General features: G+C 31.8%; 2 protein-coding genes across 2 annotated transcripts; one reads left to right on the top strand and one right to left on the bottom strand.

Annotated features, from left to right (window-relative positions):
• Positions 1–528: 528 nt before the first annotated feature.
• Positions 529–11,526, bottom strand: LOC139515050 (uncharacterized). Its single transcript, XM_071304611.1, has 7 exons — positions 11,505–11,526; positions 11,108–11,323; positions 8,665–8,880; positions 6,728–6,943; positions 4,833–5,048; positions 3,694–3,909; positions 529–560 (listed from the first exon to the last, which is right to left on the bottom strand). Exons 1-7 carry the CDS (start codon positions 11,524–11,526, stop codon positions 529–531), a joined length of 1,134 nt encoding a protein of 377 aa, XP_071160712.1.
• Positions 11,527–13,616: 2,090 nt separating this feature from the next.
• Positions 13,617–15,550, top strand: LOC139515049 (uncharacterized protein PF3D7_1120000-like). The gene is made up of 2 exons (XM_071304610.1): positions 13,617–14,938; positions 15,316–15,550. Exons 1-2 carry the CDS (start codon positions 13,617–13,619, stop codon positions 15,548–15,550), a joined length of 1,557 nt encoding a protein of 518 aa, XP_071160711.1.
• The last annotated feature ends 646 nt before the right edge of the window (positions 15,551–16,196 follow it).

Below are 16,196 nucleotides of genomic sequence, written 5' to 3'. Positions count from 1 at the left end.
CATCTTGTGATGCCACATACAAGGACCAATCTTATATAGTTACAGAAGTAGTAGAATCAATAATAGAAATCAGGGAAGATAGTGGGGAGTTTAATATAACAGATACTTCATGTCAAACTGAAGAAACCTTTATAACCTTCAGAGAGCTTAAGGCTGAAGTAAATATTATGAAAGGCAGTCACCAGGCTGAGCTAAATAGATTTGGGGACTATATTGCCCGTTTAGAGAAAAGATTGAAAATGAAGGAAGAGGAGATAAAGTCAGCAGAAAGAAAATTAAGGAAGAATGAAGAAGGAAGCAGGAAGCAATTAAAAGAAAAGGATGACTTGATTAGGACACTAGAAAGGAAACTCAGACACAAAGATAATGAAGTGGAAGTGTTGGGGAGAAAGCTAAGAGTGGACGAGTTTGATTCAGAGGAAGAGAAAGAAAATGAGATGCCTGGGAAAAAGCTAAAAGGATATGTAGTCAAAAAATTGTTTTAGACAATATCTTAATTTTTATTTAAATGTCATATTTATGCATTTGTTACTGTTGTTGACAAAATTGGTTTCCATAATCTTTACAAAAATTAGAAAATTAATTTTAAGATAATCTATAGATATTGAATGAAATTAGGTTACATTTGGAGCTGTAATAATTTACCTTTTTTATTGATTCCTAATATTGAATACCAATTTTGTCTTTACTTTGTCAAATATTTTAGTGTTTTAAAGGAGGTGAAGTCCTCAAACACTTTTCATTGTTATTGTGTATATATAGATTTTATGTGATGCTTAAAGGAGAAGAAGTTCTCAGCGTCAAACCTATTCAATGATATGTGGGTTTTTTTTTTTATTGATATTATTATGTTCAATAAGCATGCTATTCTAATTTTTGTTAATTGAGTTATAGAATTTCGGGGACAAAATGTATTCTTCAAGGGGGGTAGTGTTGTGAAACTGAAATGGTATTTGGTTAAACCTCGATCTTTAATAATGATTTCTCAGGAAATCTCATTCCTTAAGTATTATTTCTGTTTGCCCAATTTGTGTAAAGGTATGACAGACCTGGTAAAGCACATTTTAGTCTTGTTTAATTTATTAATCAACGTTTTCGGTAGAGTTTACTGTGTTGACACATTTCCCGCCAAACCGTAGTTCCATGTTTAGTGCAAGAGTTGTCGTTTTTTTCACAACAAAGAAGTTATTTCTGAAATACGGGATTTAATTCCGGGTGTGCTTATTGACATATTGTTATTATGGAATAAAACTACTTATTGTATATAATTAATGGTCATGCATATTTGTCAGTGTAATGATCGCGTATACGAGATCCGCGAAATGTAAGTAATTACGGGAAATAGTCCGTGATAATGATCTTGGTTGCGAACGTAAACAATTTGGTAAGTTGAAATTTAACTGTCCCAGAGATCGGATGTTTTTCGTTCTCCTAACCTATTTATTTCACGTTTGGCATTGTGAATTTATATAAGTAAAGTTAAGCTATTTTAGCATTTATTTACACATCTTCAGGTATTAATTGTGTAAAGACACGGTGAATTCCGTTACACATTGTATTTGACGGTGGCGTTTTTGCCGTGAAACTATTTTAGCCCAACCCTGGCCTAAGTTTGGAATTGTTCATTTTATTATTGAAACGTATATTTATTGCTATTTGTTATTTTTGTCTAAACACTGACATTATGCAGGTTCTTTGACTTGGTTTAAATTGTGTGAATTATATATTGACTTTGAAGAATTGAAATTAATATTCCTGCATAATAAATTATTTTATTTAGAACTCTTTGTTAATTTGCAGCCTTGTCTACTATTCCGCTCGGTAGTTACATTTTTACAACAATAGTAAAGTAAGATTAGATTATCAATTAGCCAATGCAACCATCTCTGCCATAAATATTTCGATCGGTATGCATACATATTTATTAAAATGAAACTTATATTTTAAACTTGTCTTCAACACAATTTTATGTCTTTTTCTCGGCTTTGACCCCATCTAATGCTATTCATAACTGACATCAACAGGATTTAAGCAACACAAAAGTTTACACTAATGGAACAACACCGCTTCTTGCATGTTCCAATAAGGCTTATGATGAACCCGTATTGTGGAATTCATATTAGTTAAGGTAGCACAATACAAAGATTTTATAACTCCAACTCCCAAGTTTTAAAATGCTGTAACTTTCTTAATAATGCTTGAACATTTATAAAATTGGTAGTTTTGGATAGCTAACAGATTACTCTTTCAGATAATAGCAATATTAGTATTATGCAACAATTATGTAACCAATTATAATGTTAACTGTGTCTAAAATATTTTTCACTAAATTTCCTCTTTCAAATGAAATTAGCTTCTGCATAGGTATCCCTAAAGGGTTGATTTCATTATATGTTGTTCCTATGGCCATTATCTACAAAAGGGTGTCTCAGATTTCAGATAGAATGTATAGAACAAATTTTACACCTAATTGAACATTATCTTCTTTTATGTGGTTAGGATGCTTACACTAATTAGAGATTTATGAGAGAATGGAACACCATAGAGACAATCTGAGACACCCTTTTGAAGCCCATGATGAGTTGATTAAGATTCCGTTAAAATTTTCTGTATAGTTAAAGAGATGATAGAGCTAAATTCATTCAAGTGAACTTACCCAGATTTTGCCACTAATTACATAATAATTGATTACATAATGATTGCATAATAAAAATATTGCATTCATTTAAAAGAATTATCTTTTATCTATCTATATATACCTCTTTTATTATTTTCTATGCATTTATAAGAACGTTACAGCATTTCAAAGGTTAGTGATTGGAAGTAAAAAAATCTTTGTATTGTGCTACCTTAAAAGAGCGTTTTCTTTATAACTGGTTCGTCTTTCGACTTGTTCGATTTGCCATCGTGGTGCTTGTTGTATTGACTTATCATTTTCCTCTTTACAACATTCTTGCAATTCTGTTTAAACTGTGCATCTACACAGATTTTATTAATATCACAACCAAGAACAGACCTTGTTTTGCTGACTGGTTTTTTTTTCTATTTAATTTTTGTTGTTCTGAAATTATATAAGCCGAAAATACAAGACAATGGTAAAATTAGTCATTAATGTCAACTGTCATTTAGGCGATGTTACTTAAAATTAATATTCAAATTGTCTTTTTATCTGTTACAGTTTTTGGATTATATATTCAGATACATCATATAACAATAACTACTTAAAGTCATTGACAATGTGCACCCTTCCATATTAAAACAGATCCTTAAAAAAAAACATGTCCATCTTTTCATTTTTTATTTCTTAGGCGACCTCATCCCAAAGTTTTGATGAAACCAAAGTTTAAGATGGAAAAAAGATATCAACAAGTGAAAAAGGGAAATAACAAAGACATTGGTGAAAAGGGGACGAAAAGATCCTGATGTACATGAAACAAACATTACTAATTTTGACATGTATTAGTTATAAAGACCAACGCAAATTAAAAATTAATACAATTGATAGGTCGACCAGGTCAAACATATGCAGGGTCATAAACTATTTACAGCTAAATATACTAAGTAGGTTCTGTTAGATGGGTCGTATGCAAGTCGATAAATTTATATGACTGCCATATTAAAAAAATGAAATGTTGGATCTTGTACATGCCACTTTCGGACCCCCTGAAAAGAGTTGTTTTAATAGTAAATTACTTGTTTGATTGCGGTCTGCTTTTGTTGTAGCTTCCTCACTGTTGTACTGAATTGTAGTTATGTTAGTTTGAAGATTTCCAGTGGAATTTGCTTTTTGGAGAGAAGTCGAATCGACTGACACATGCAAATCTGTTGATTGAGATTCTGGTGTAGCTGTATCACCTGTTGTCAATTGTGTAGTTGAAATGTCATTAGTTGGTTCGATCGTTGTTAGTTCTGTTAAAAATAAATGTGCAGTTATAATTGATTAAATGAAAATTACACTTATTGATTTCGTGTGTACAAAACTTATTTCTGGAGTGAACTTCATAAGGAACGCCCAAATCAAATTATTTGAAAAGCAACGGACGCATAAGACTTTAACATGGGCTAAACTAAATGTACAAGATGTATCATATTAAACTGAGCCAATATCGACATCTGTCAATATTGTCCTAGGGCATTTAGGGAGTCGGCACATAATTTTCTGGATTCTTTTTGTTTTCAATTTATCAATAGAGGAATCAATCCCAGCCGAAAATACAAGACAATGGTAAATTTAGTCATTAATGTCAACTGTCATTTAAGCCATGTTACTTAAAATTAATATTCAAATTGTCTTTTTATCTGTTACAGTTTTTGGTTTATATACATTTGTATTCAGATACATCATATAACAATAACTACTTAAAGGATTTAACAATGTGCACCCTTCCCTATTGAAACAGATCCTTAAAAAAAAACATGTCTGTCTTTTCATTTGTTATTTCTCAGGCGACCTCATTCCAAAGTATTGATGGTACCAAAGTTTAAGACGGAAAAAAAGATATCAACAAGTGAAAAAGGGAAGTAGCAAAGAGATTGGTGAAAAGGGGACGAAAACATCCTTATTTACATGAGACAAACATTACTCATTTTGACATGTATTAGTTATAAGAACCAACACAAATTAAAAATTAATACAATTGATAGGTCGACCAGGTCAAACATATGCAGGGTCATAAACTATTTACAGCTAAATATACTAAGTAGGTTCTGTAAGATGGGTCGTATGCAAGTCGGTAAATTTATATGACTGCCATATTAAAAAAATGAAATGTTGAATCTTGTACATGCCACTTTCGGACCCCCTGAAAAGAGTTGTTTTAATAGTAAATTACTTGTTTGATTGCTGTCTGCTTTTGTTGTAGCTTCCTCACTGTTGTACTGAATTGTAGTTATGTTAGTTTGAAGATTTCCAGTGGAATTTGCTTTTTGGAGAGAAGTCGAATCGACTGACACATGCAAATCCGTTGATTGAGATTCTGGTGTAGCTGTATCCCCTGTTGTCAATTGTGCAGTTGAAATGTCATTAGTAGGTTCGATCGTTGTTTGTTCTGTTAAAAATAAATTTGCGGTTATAAGTGATTAAATGAAAAGAACACTTATTGATTTCGTGTTTACAAAACTTATTTCTGGAGTGAACTTCATAAGAAACGCCCAAATCAAATCATTTGAAAGCAACGGACGCATAAGACTTTAACATCTGTTAAACTAAATGTACAAGATGTATCTTACTAAACTGAACCAATATCGACATATGTCAATATTGTCCTAGGGCATTTAGGGAGTCGGCACATAATTTTCTGGACTCTTTTTGTTTTCAATTTAACAATAAAGGAATTAATTTTAAATCATGTTATACCGAAAGTAATGCATACTGAAATAAGAATACCCCTGAAGACGAATAATACATTAGCTGCTGTATCAACTATGTGCTTGCAAATGATTAAACCATGTTTTTGGTTGAAGTAAAACATTAAAGTTGTCAGAAAAAAAGTCATTCAAGTTGTTGTACACTACAATTTGACTACGGACAAGTTAGCCCTTACAAGTTTACACGACATTAAAATTAATTTCAGTATTTGTTTTATACAAACTAATATAAACAAATAAGTAATTTTAACAAATATGTTATCGAACAAAGTGTTATTAATAGTATAGTAAGATTAGATTATCAATTAGCCAATGCAACCATCTCTGCCATAAATATTTCGATCGGTATGCATACATATTTATTAAAATGAAAGTTATATTCTAAACTTGTCTTCAACACAATGTTATGTCTTTTTCTCGGCTTTGACCCCATCTAATGCTATTCATAACTGACATTAAAAGGAAATAAACAACACAAAGATTTACACTAATGGAACAACATCGCTTCTTGCATGTTCCAATAAGGCTTATGTTAAACCCCTATTGTGGAATTCATATTAGTTAAAAGAGCGTTTATTTTATAACTGGTTCGTCTTTTGACTTGTTCGATTTGCCATCGTGGTGCTTGTTGTATTGACTTATCTTTTTTCTCTTTGTCACATTCTTGCAATTCTGTTTAAAACTGTGCATCTACAGAGATTTTATTAATATCACAACCAAGAACAGACCTTGTTTTGCTGACTGTTTTTTTTCGATTTAATTTTTGTTGTTCTTAAATTATGTAGCCGAAAATACAAGACAATGGTAAATTTAGTCATTAATGTCAACTGTCATTTAAGCCATGTTACTTAAAATTAATATTCAAATTGTCTTTTTATCTGTTACAGTTTTTAATTTATATATTCAGATACATCATATAACTATAACTACTAAAAGGAATTAACAATGTGCACCCTTCCATATTGAAACAGATCCTTAAAAAAAACATGTCCGTCTTTTCATTTTTTATTTCTTAGGCGACCTCATCCCAAAGTTTTGACGATACCAAAGTTTAAAATGGAAAAAAAGATATCAACAAGTGAAAAGGGGAAATAACAAAGAAATTGGTGAAAAGGAGACGAAAACATCCTCGACAAGAACCAACACAAATTAAAAATTAATACAATTGATAGGTCATCCAGGTCAAACATATGCAGGGTCATAAACTATTTACAGCTAAATATACTAAGTAGGTTCTGTAAGATGGGTCGTATGCAAGTCGGTAAATTTATATGACTGCCATATTAAAAAAATGAAATGTTGAATCTTGTACATGCCACTTTCGGACCCCCTGAAAAGAGTTGTTTTAATAGTAAATTACTTGTTTGATTGCTGTCTGCTTTTGTTGTAGCTTCCTCACTGTTGTACTGAATTGTAGTTATGTTAGTTTGAAGATTTCCAGTGGAATTTGCTTTTTGGAGAGAAGTCGAATCGACTGACTCATGCAAATCCGTTGATTGAGATTCTGGTGTAGCTGTATCCCCTGTTGTCAATTGTGCAGTTGAAATGTCATTAGTAGGTTCGATCGTTGTTTGTTCTGTTAAAAATAAATTTGCGGTTATAAGTGATTAAATGAAAAGAACACTTATTGATTTCGTGTTTACAAAACTTATTTCTGGAGTGAACTTCATAAGAAACGCCCAAATCAAATCATTTGAAAGCAACGGACGCATAAGACTTTAACATCTGTTAAACTAAATGTACAAGATGTATCTTACTAAACTGAACCAATATCGACATATGTCAATATTGTCCTAGGGCATTTAGGGAGTCGGCACATAATTTTCTGGACTCTTTTTGTTTTCAATTTAACAATAAAGGAATTAATTTTAAATCATGTTATACCGAAAGTAATGCATACTGAAATAAGAATACCCCTGAAGACGAATAATACATTAGCTGCTGTATCAACTATGTGCTTGCAAATGATTAAACCATGTTTTTGGTTGAAGTAAAACATTAAAGTTGTCAGAAAAAAAGTCATTCAAGTTGTTGTACACTACAATTTGACTACGGACAAGTTAGCCCTTACAAGTTTACACGACATTAAAATTAATTTCAGTATTTTTTTTATACAAACTAATATAAACAAATAAGTAATTTTAACAAATATGTTATCGAACAAAGTGTAATTAATAGTATAGTAAGATTAGATTATCAATTAGCCAATGCAACCATCTCTGCCATAAATATTTCGATCGGTATGCATACATATTTATTAAAATGAAACTTATATTCTAAACTTGTCTTCAACACAATGTTATGTCTTTTTCTCGGCTTTGACCCCATCTAATGCTATTCATAACTGACATTAAAAGGAAATAAACAACACAAAGATTTACACTAATGGAACAACATCGCTTCTTGCATGTTCCAATAAGGCTTATGTTAAACCCCTATTGTGGAATTCATATTAGTTAAAAGAGCGTTTATTTTATAACTGGTTCGTCTTTTGACTTGTTCGATTTGCCATCGTGGTGCTTGTTGTATTGACTTATCTTTTTTCTCTTTGCCACATTCTTGCAATTCTGTTTAAAACTGTGCATCTACAGAGATTTTATTAATATCACAACCAAGAACAGACCTTGTTTTGCTGACTGTTTTTTTTCGATTTAATTTTTGTTGTTCTTAAATTATGTAGCCGAAAATACAAGACAATGGTAAATTTAGTCATTAATGTCAACTGTCATTTAAGCCATGTTACTTAAAATTAATATTCAAATTGTCTTTTTATCTGTTACAGTTTTTAATTTATATATTCAGATACATCATATAACTATAACTACTAAAAGGAATTAACAATGTGCACCCTTCCATATTGAAACAGATCCTTAAAAAAAACATGTCCGTCTTTTCATTTTTTATTTCTTAGGCGACCTCATCCCAAAGTTTTGACGATACCATAGTTTAAAATGGAAAAAAAGATATCAACAAGTGAAAAGGGGAAATAACAAAGAAATTGGTGAAAAGGAGACGAAAACATCCTCATTTACATGAAACAAACATTACTAATTTTGACATGTATTAGTTATAGGAACCAACGCAAATTCACAATTAATACAATTGATAGGTCGACCAGGTCAAATATATTCAGGGTCATAAACTATTTACAGCTAAAAATACTAAGTAGGTTCTGTAAGATGGGTCGTATGCAGGTCGGTAAATTTATATGACTACCATATTAAAAAAATGAAATGTTGAATCTTGTACATGCCACTTTCGGACCCCCTGAATAGAGTTGTTTTAGTAGTAAATTACTTGTTTGATTGCGGTCTGCTTTTGTTGTAGCTTCCTCACTGTTGTACTGAATTGTAGTTATGTTAGTTTGAAGATTTGCAGTGGAATTTGCTTTTTGGAGAGAAGTCGAATCGACTGACACATGTAAATCCGTTGATTGAGATTCTGGTGTAGCTGTATCCCCTGTTGTCAATTGTGTAGTTGAAATGGCATTAGTAGGTTCGATCGTTGTTTGTTCTGTTAAAAATAAATTTGCGGTTATAAGTGATTAAATGAAAATAACACTTATTGATTTCGTGTTTTCAAAACTTATTTCTGGAGTGAACTTCATAAGGAACGCCCAAATCAAATTCTTTGAAAGCAACGGACGCATAAGACTTTAACATGTGCTGAACTAAATGTACAAGATGTATCTTACAAAACTGAGCCAATATCGACATATGTCAATATTGTCCTAGGGCATTTAGGGAGTCGGCACATAATTTTCTGGATTCTTTTTGTTTTCAATTTATCAATAGAGGAATTAATTTTAAATCATGTTATACCGAAAGTAATGCATACTGAAATAAGAATACCCCTGAAGACGAATAATACACTAGCTGCTGTAGCAACTAAGTGCTTGCAAATGATTAAACCATGTTTTTGGTTGAAGTAAAACATCAAAGTTGTCAGAAAAAAGTCATTCAAGTTGTTGTACACTACAATTTGACTACGGACAAGTAAGCCCTTACAAGTTTACACGACATTAAAATTTGTTTCAGTATTTGTTTTATACAGACTTATATAAACAAATAACTAATTTTAACAAATATGTTATCGAACAAAGTGTTATTAATAGTAAAGTAAGATTCAATTATCAATTGGCCAATGCAACCATCTCTGCCATAAATATTTCGATCGGTATGCATACATATTTATTAAAATGAAACTTATATTTTAAACTTGTCTTCAACACAATTTTATGTCTTTTTCTCGGCTTTGACCCCATCTAATGCTATTCATAACTGACATTAAAAGGATTTAAGCAACACAAAGGTTCACACTAATGGAACAACACCGCTTCTTGCATGTTCCAATAAGGCTTAGAATAAACCCCTATTGTGGAATTCATATTAGTTAAAAGAGCGTTTTCTTTATAACTGGTTCGTCTTTTGATTTGTTCGATTTGCCATCGTGATGCTTGCTGTATTGAGTCATCATTTTCCTCTTTACCACATTCTTGCAATTCTGTTTAAAACTGTGCATCTACAGAGATTTTATTAATATCACAACCAAGAGCAGCCAAATAAATATAGAAATCTTTGGGAGCTAATTTTGCAAAAGAGTAATCTTTAAATCTTTACCTGGCTTTTCTTGTGATTTGCATTAAATTCACCAAAATGTCATAGTACTTTTCATTTTGTAATTAAAATGATGGTCATAATACTTATTCTGAAGAAGGACTTCGATAAATAAAAGTAACAAAGTGCATAAAACAGTATATGTTCTTATAATTAAACAATCTTTCACTTTAAGTGTTTGTTAAGTATTTCAACTTAATAATCACAACTATAAAAATTTTAATAGAGGAACAAGATTTAAAGAATTTACATAGGGTAAGTTAATAAAACATGAAAGAAACACATTTGTTGCATATATTGTCTCGTGTATTATAACGGTATTTGATATTTCAAGATTATCGTTATCTATTACAGATTTCATAAAAAAAAAACACGGATAAAATTTCCTTTTAAGGCGCTTATTTCTAGAAGGAATCATCTAAAGATGACAGTCGTTAAATATTTATAGTCCTTGTTTTGCTGACTATTTTTTCTATTTAATTTTTTGTTGTTCTAACATTATGTAAGCCAAAAATACAAGACAATGGTAAATTTTGTCATTAATGTCAACTGTCATTTAAGCCATGTTACTCAAAATTGGTATTCAAATTGTCTTTTTATATATTACAGTTTTTGGTTTATATATTCAGATACATCATATAACTATAACTACTAAAAGGAATTAACAATGTGCACCTTTCCCTATTGAAACAGATCCTTAAAAAAGCATGTCTGTCTTTTCATTTTTTAATTCTCAGGCGACCTCATCCCAAAGTATTGATGGTACCAAAGTTTAAGATGGAAAAAAAGATATCAACAAGTGAAAAGGGGAAATAACAAAGAGATTTGTGAAAAGGAGACGAAAACATCCTCATTTACATGAGACAAACATTACTCATTTTGACATGCATTAATCATAAAGACCAACACAAATTAAAAATTAATACAATTGATAGGTCGACCAGGTCAAACATATGCAGGGTCATAAACTATTTACAGCTAAATATAATAAGTAGGTTCTGTAAGATGGGTGGTATGCAGGTCGATTAATTTATATGACTGCCATATGAAAAAAATGAAATGTTGAATCTTGTACATGCCACTTTCGGACCCCCCTATGAAGAGTTGTTTTAATAGTAAATTACTTGTTAGATTGCGGTCTGCTTTTGTTGTAGCTTCCTCACTATTGTACTGAATTATAGTTATGTTAGTTTGAAGATTTCCAGTGGAATTTGCGTTTTGGAGAGAAGTCGAATCGACTGACACATACAAATCCGTTGATTGAGATTCTGGTGTAGCTGTATCCCCTGTTGTCAATTGTGTAGTTGAAATGTCATTAGTAGGTTCGATCGTTGTTAGTTCTGTTAAAAAAAAATTAGCGGTTATAATTGATAAAATGAAAATAACACTTATTGATTTCGTGTGTACAAAACTTATTTCTGGAGTGAACTTCATAAGGAACGCCCAAATTAAATTATTTGAAAACAACGGACGCATAAGACTTTAACATGTGCTAAACTATATGTACAACATGTATCTCACTTAACTGAGCCAATATCGACATCTGTCAATATTGTCCTAGGGCATTTAGGGAGTCGGCACATAATTTTCTGGATTCTTTTTGTTTTCAATTTATCAATAGAGGAATTAATTAGAAAATTAATTTTTAAATCATGTTATACCGAAAGTAATGCATATTGAAATAAGAATACCCCTGAAGACGAATAATACACTAGCTGCTGTATCAACTAAGTGCTTGCAAATGATTAAACCATGTTTTTGGTTGAAGTAAAGCATTTAAAGTTGTCAGAAAAAAGTCATTAAAGTTGTTGTACACTACAATTTGACTACAGACAAGTTAGCCCTTACAAGTTTACACGACATTAAAATTTGTTTCAGTATTTGTTTTATACAGACTTATATAAACAAATAACTAATTTTAACAAATATGTTATCGAACAAAGTGTTATTAATAGTGTTGTGAAACTGAAGTGGTATTTGGTTAAACCTCGATCTTTAATAATGATTTCTCAGGAAATCTCATTCCTTAAGTATTATTTCTGTTTGCTCAATTTGTGTAAAGGTATGACAGACCTGGTAAAGCACATTTTAGTCTTGTTTAATTTATTAATCAACGTTTTCGGTAGAGTTTACTGTGTTGACACATTTCCCGCCAAACCGTAGTTCCATGTTTAGTGCAAGAGTTGTCGTTCTTTTCACAACAAAGAAGTTATTTCTGAAATACGGGATTTAATTCCGGGTGTGCTTATTGAAATATTGTTATTATGGAATAAAACTACTTATTGTATATAATTAATGGTCATGCATATTTGTCAGTGTAATGATCGCGTATACGAGATCCGCGAAATGTAAGTAATTACGGGAAATAGTCCGTGATAATGATCTTGGTTGCGAACGTAAACAACTTGGTAAGTTGAAATTTAACTGTCCCAGAGATCGGATGTTTTTCGTTCTCCTAACCTATTTATTTCACGTTTGGCATTATGAATTTATATAAGAAGGAAAGTTAAGCTATTTTAGCATTTATTTACACATCTTCAGGTATTAATTGTGTAAAGAGACGGTGAATTCCGTTACACATTGTATTTGACGGTGGCGTTTTTGCCGTGAAACTATTTTAGCCCAACCCTGGCCTAAGTTTGGAATTGTTCATTTTATAATTGAAACGTATATTTATTGCTATTTGTTATTTTTGTCGAAACACTGACATCATGGACATTATGCAGGTTCTTTGACTTGGTTTAAATTGTGTGAATTATATATTGACTTTGAAGAATTGAAATTAATATTCCTGCATAATAAATTATTTTATTTCGAACTCTTTGTTAATTTGCAGCCTTGTCTACTATTCCGCTCGGTAGTTACATTTTTACAACATTGGTGGCAGCGGGCTTATTAATTCCTCGCGTTGTTTGTAAAATTTCATTGAAATTATTTTTCTTTGAGCTGCAAATATTTTTTCTTTTCTTTGGCATTCTTTTAGTAAAAGATTTTTGATTTTTTTTTCTTCTGGATTTTATAATCCTAACGAGTTTTGGAATATATATAACCTTTAAGGTTGTGAATTCAACAGGTTATATAGATTCATATTTTTTGTCATTGAGTTGAGAAGTCGACAGATTGTTTAATAATAGCCTTTAAAGTTGAGAGGTATATCTATTGTTTTTGGAAGAGATTTGATTTAAATATATTTGACTTTTGAAATCAAGAGCAGTAAAATCTCTCTTTAGTACATTGAAATGTCTGATACGGGGAAACCTTACGACTTTCGCTCTAGATCCCTGACCCGTTCTCCACCTTTAAAAGGAGGGATGGGTAGAGGTAAATTTGGTTTAAATGAAAGTATGAGTACTTATGAAACAGAAATGGAGATTGAGGTAGGTAGTAATACAATAGCTAGAAATTCATCTTTTGACAAGTCTGAGGGTATTGAAGTACATGCAGAAGAAAAACAAAGGCATACGGGTGATAGTATTACTAGCAAAGGATTAGAGTACGATAATCGTAGATCTCAAACTCCCACTGATCTTGAGATTTTGAGATCATGATAATTATGCAAAAAATAGAAATTTGCCAGGTACAAGTGATAGTGTAGTAAGTACAGAAAAAAGATCATACACTGATTTAGAAGAGATGTGTGCTGAATTAAGGAGAGAATTAGTTAACACAAAGAAAGAGCTAGCTGAATCAAGGGTAAGACATGAAGCAAAAGATGTAGAGTTAGGACGTAAAGATGAAGCTTTTAATCAGATGCATGAAGAAATCAATGAGATAAGGACTAATTTTCAGACTAGGTTAGAAAATACTGAACAAGAGTTAAACCGCACACAGCAAGATCTATCATTTGCTCAGTCCCAAATTGCTAACAATCAGGTAGTAGATAATAGACAGATGGAGACTAGTTCAAATAGAGAAAATATCTATAATAGCAATCAAGAAAATAGGTATCAGCAAAATCCTAGGTATGGTAATTATTCAAGAGAAAATGTGAATGACACGGTCCTTCCAATAGTTCCTATGGCTACCCATATGCCCGGTCCTTCAGTTTCTGTCAATAGATGTGCACACAGAAATACCAATAATTCTGATGAACCTAAATTCAGAATACCATATTTTAATAGGAAAAGTAAATTTGAGGGGTTCTGGACTGTTTTTGAACTTGGCACTAAAAAATTCCAGTGGAATAGTCAAGCAAAATTAGAGAACTTATGGTGTTCCCTTAAAGATGACGCTTTGGATTTCGCATGTAAATTGTCCCCAGATGTACAAAATAATATTTCACAATTTAGAGATGCTTTGCAAAGACGTTATGGAGATAGTCGTTTACCGGAACAGTATAGAGAAGATCTGGCAATCATTAAAAAGCACTTCAAAGAGACCTTGCCGGAGTACGCTGCAAGAGTAGAAAATTTAGTTTGTAGGGGGTACCCACATTTAAAGGAAATTAATTTATTAAATCTTGAAGTTGAAAATTTCTTAAAGGGGCTCCCAGACCAAAGTATTGCATGCGAGGTTAAAATCAGAAAACCACAGAGTATTGATGATGCAATTGAATGGTTTAATTGGCATGAATGTTGCAAAGGCAATATTTTTAAGAAGCGTGCCGAGGTTAGACAGATTGAAACTGAGGAGCAGTATGACCATACTGAGTTTATTGAAGAGAATGAAATAAGAAAAGTAGGGAATACTCGTTTTGTAGCTGAAGAGAGGTTAGATAAAAAACTAGAAATTTTCTCTCGAGAAATAAAAACTGAATTTTCTGCCATTGAAAATAATCTAAAGGGAGAAATAAGTAAATTGAGTACTAGTCTGAACAAAAATCAGAGTTACAAAAGAAAGTTTGATGAAACAGTTTGTTTTTCATGCCAGAAAAAGGGACATATCAGTAAATACTGTCCAATAAAAAATATCAAGGTGGTCCATCTAAGAGAAATGGTTTTCAAACCCAGAGAAATGTAAATAATCCTGGGGAAGTTAAAACAGAAAGCAATGATGAGTTAAACTAGATCGGGTTGAGCCTGACGGCCAAGTCTTAGCCCTTCCAGTTAGTTTAGATGAATTAAAGGAGAATAAATTTATAATTGATGAGAATAAAGATCATAAATGTACGCTGAATAGAGGAAACACTGTTGATTTAATTTGACAAGTTCTGGTAATAAGAGAAATACTGAAGTTTGTAGAGATATTGATATTGGGAAATCAAAGCTCTCAGTAGCTTTCGAGGACACTGATAAGTTGTGTGCTGTTGATAATATTTGTGGTGATGAGCCTGACAGATCAAAGCTCTCCGTAGCTTCTGGTCAGTTTGATGATGCTGACATAAATGTTTCAGAAAGTTTTTTCTTGATGAATATGTTACTGTAGACCCTTCTGTTGATATAAGTAGTGTTGATGTTGTTATAGATAGGGTAAGGGCAGTTACTTTGAGGGTACCTATTGTTATTGAGGGTGACTATTTGAATGCAGTCATTGATACAGGTGCTGAGGTTACTGTTATGAGTCAAGAAAAGTTCTTAAAAATTCCAGAGAAAAGACGTCCACAAATTTATAAAGCAGAGAGAAACTAAGTTGTCGCAGAGGCAGGCAAGAAAATGCAAACTTTAGGTATGGCTGATGTTTCATTTCGAATAGGTCCATTAGATTTTATTTGGTCTGTATATATTGCGCCTATTGGTGATGAATTGTTGCTTGGCTGTGATATAAAAGATGAGCATGATATCACAATTAATACTAAAAGGGGCTTAGAAATCAAAGGTCAATGGATTAATTGTGACGTCACTAGAAGGTCAGATAAAGTTGCAAGAGTTGTTTTGAAAGAAGCAGTTACTATTCCAGCTAATTCAGAGGTTATTTTACCAGGTTTGAGTATTAATTCAGAAAAACTTGATTCCCGTTATTGTAGTGTTGAACCAGTCTTTGAAGATGAAAGACAAATTATAGTTGCTAGGTCATTGGTTGATCCCTATAAGGAGACTATTCCTGTTAGAATAGTAAATGTAGAAAAGTATCCTATTAGAATTCGCAAAAACTATTTATTAGGTGAATTACATCCTGTTGAACAATTTGGTGTGTTCATTGACAACAATGCTGATGTTGAATTGTATGATTCGGTTTTATATAAAGATTTTTGTATTGGCATGAGTCAAGGGGACATAATAGATACCCCAGTAATTCCTGAAAATTGGAGAAGTCCTAAAGTGTTGAGTACCAAAA

This window comes from Mytilus edulis, chromosome 3, assembly GCF_963676685.1.
Source record: "Mytilus edulis chromosome 3, xbMytEdul2.2, whole genome shotgun sequence".
In the NCBI taxonomy this organism is placed as follows: domain Eukaryota; kingdom Metazoa; phylum Mollusca; class Bivalvia; order Mytilida; family Mytilidae; genus Mytilus; species Mytilus edulis.
This window is presented reverse-complemented; position numbering and strand designations above follow the sequence as displayed.

Coding starts and splice junctions, on each gene's coding strand:
- LOC139515050 (XM_071304611.1), bottom strand. CDS start 11,526: ATGTCGATATTGGCTCAGTTAA. Junction 5,049..6,727: donor AGCAGACAGCAATCAAACAA/GTAATTTACTAT, acceptor TATTTTTAACAG/AACAAACAACGATCGAACCT. Junction 3,910..4,832: donor AGCAGACAGCAATCAAACAA/GTAATTTACTAT, acceptor TATTTTTAACAG/AACTAACAACGATCGAACCA.
- LOC139515049 (XM_071304610.1), top strand. CDS start 13,617: ATGTGTGCTGAATTAAGGAGAGAATTAGTTAACACAAAGAAAGAGCTA. Junction 14,939..15,315: donor GTTTTCAAACCCAGAGAAAT/GTAAATAATCCT, acceptor TAAATGTTTCAG/AAAGTTTTTTCTTGATGAAT.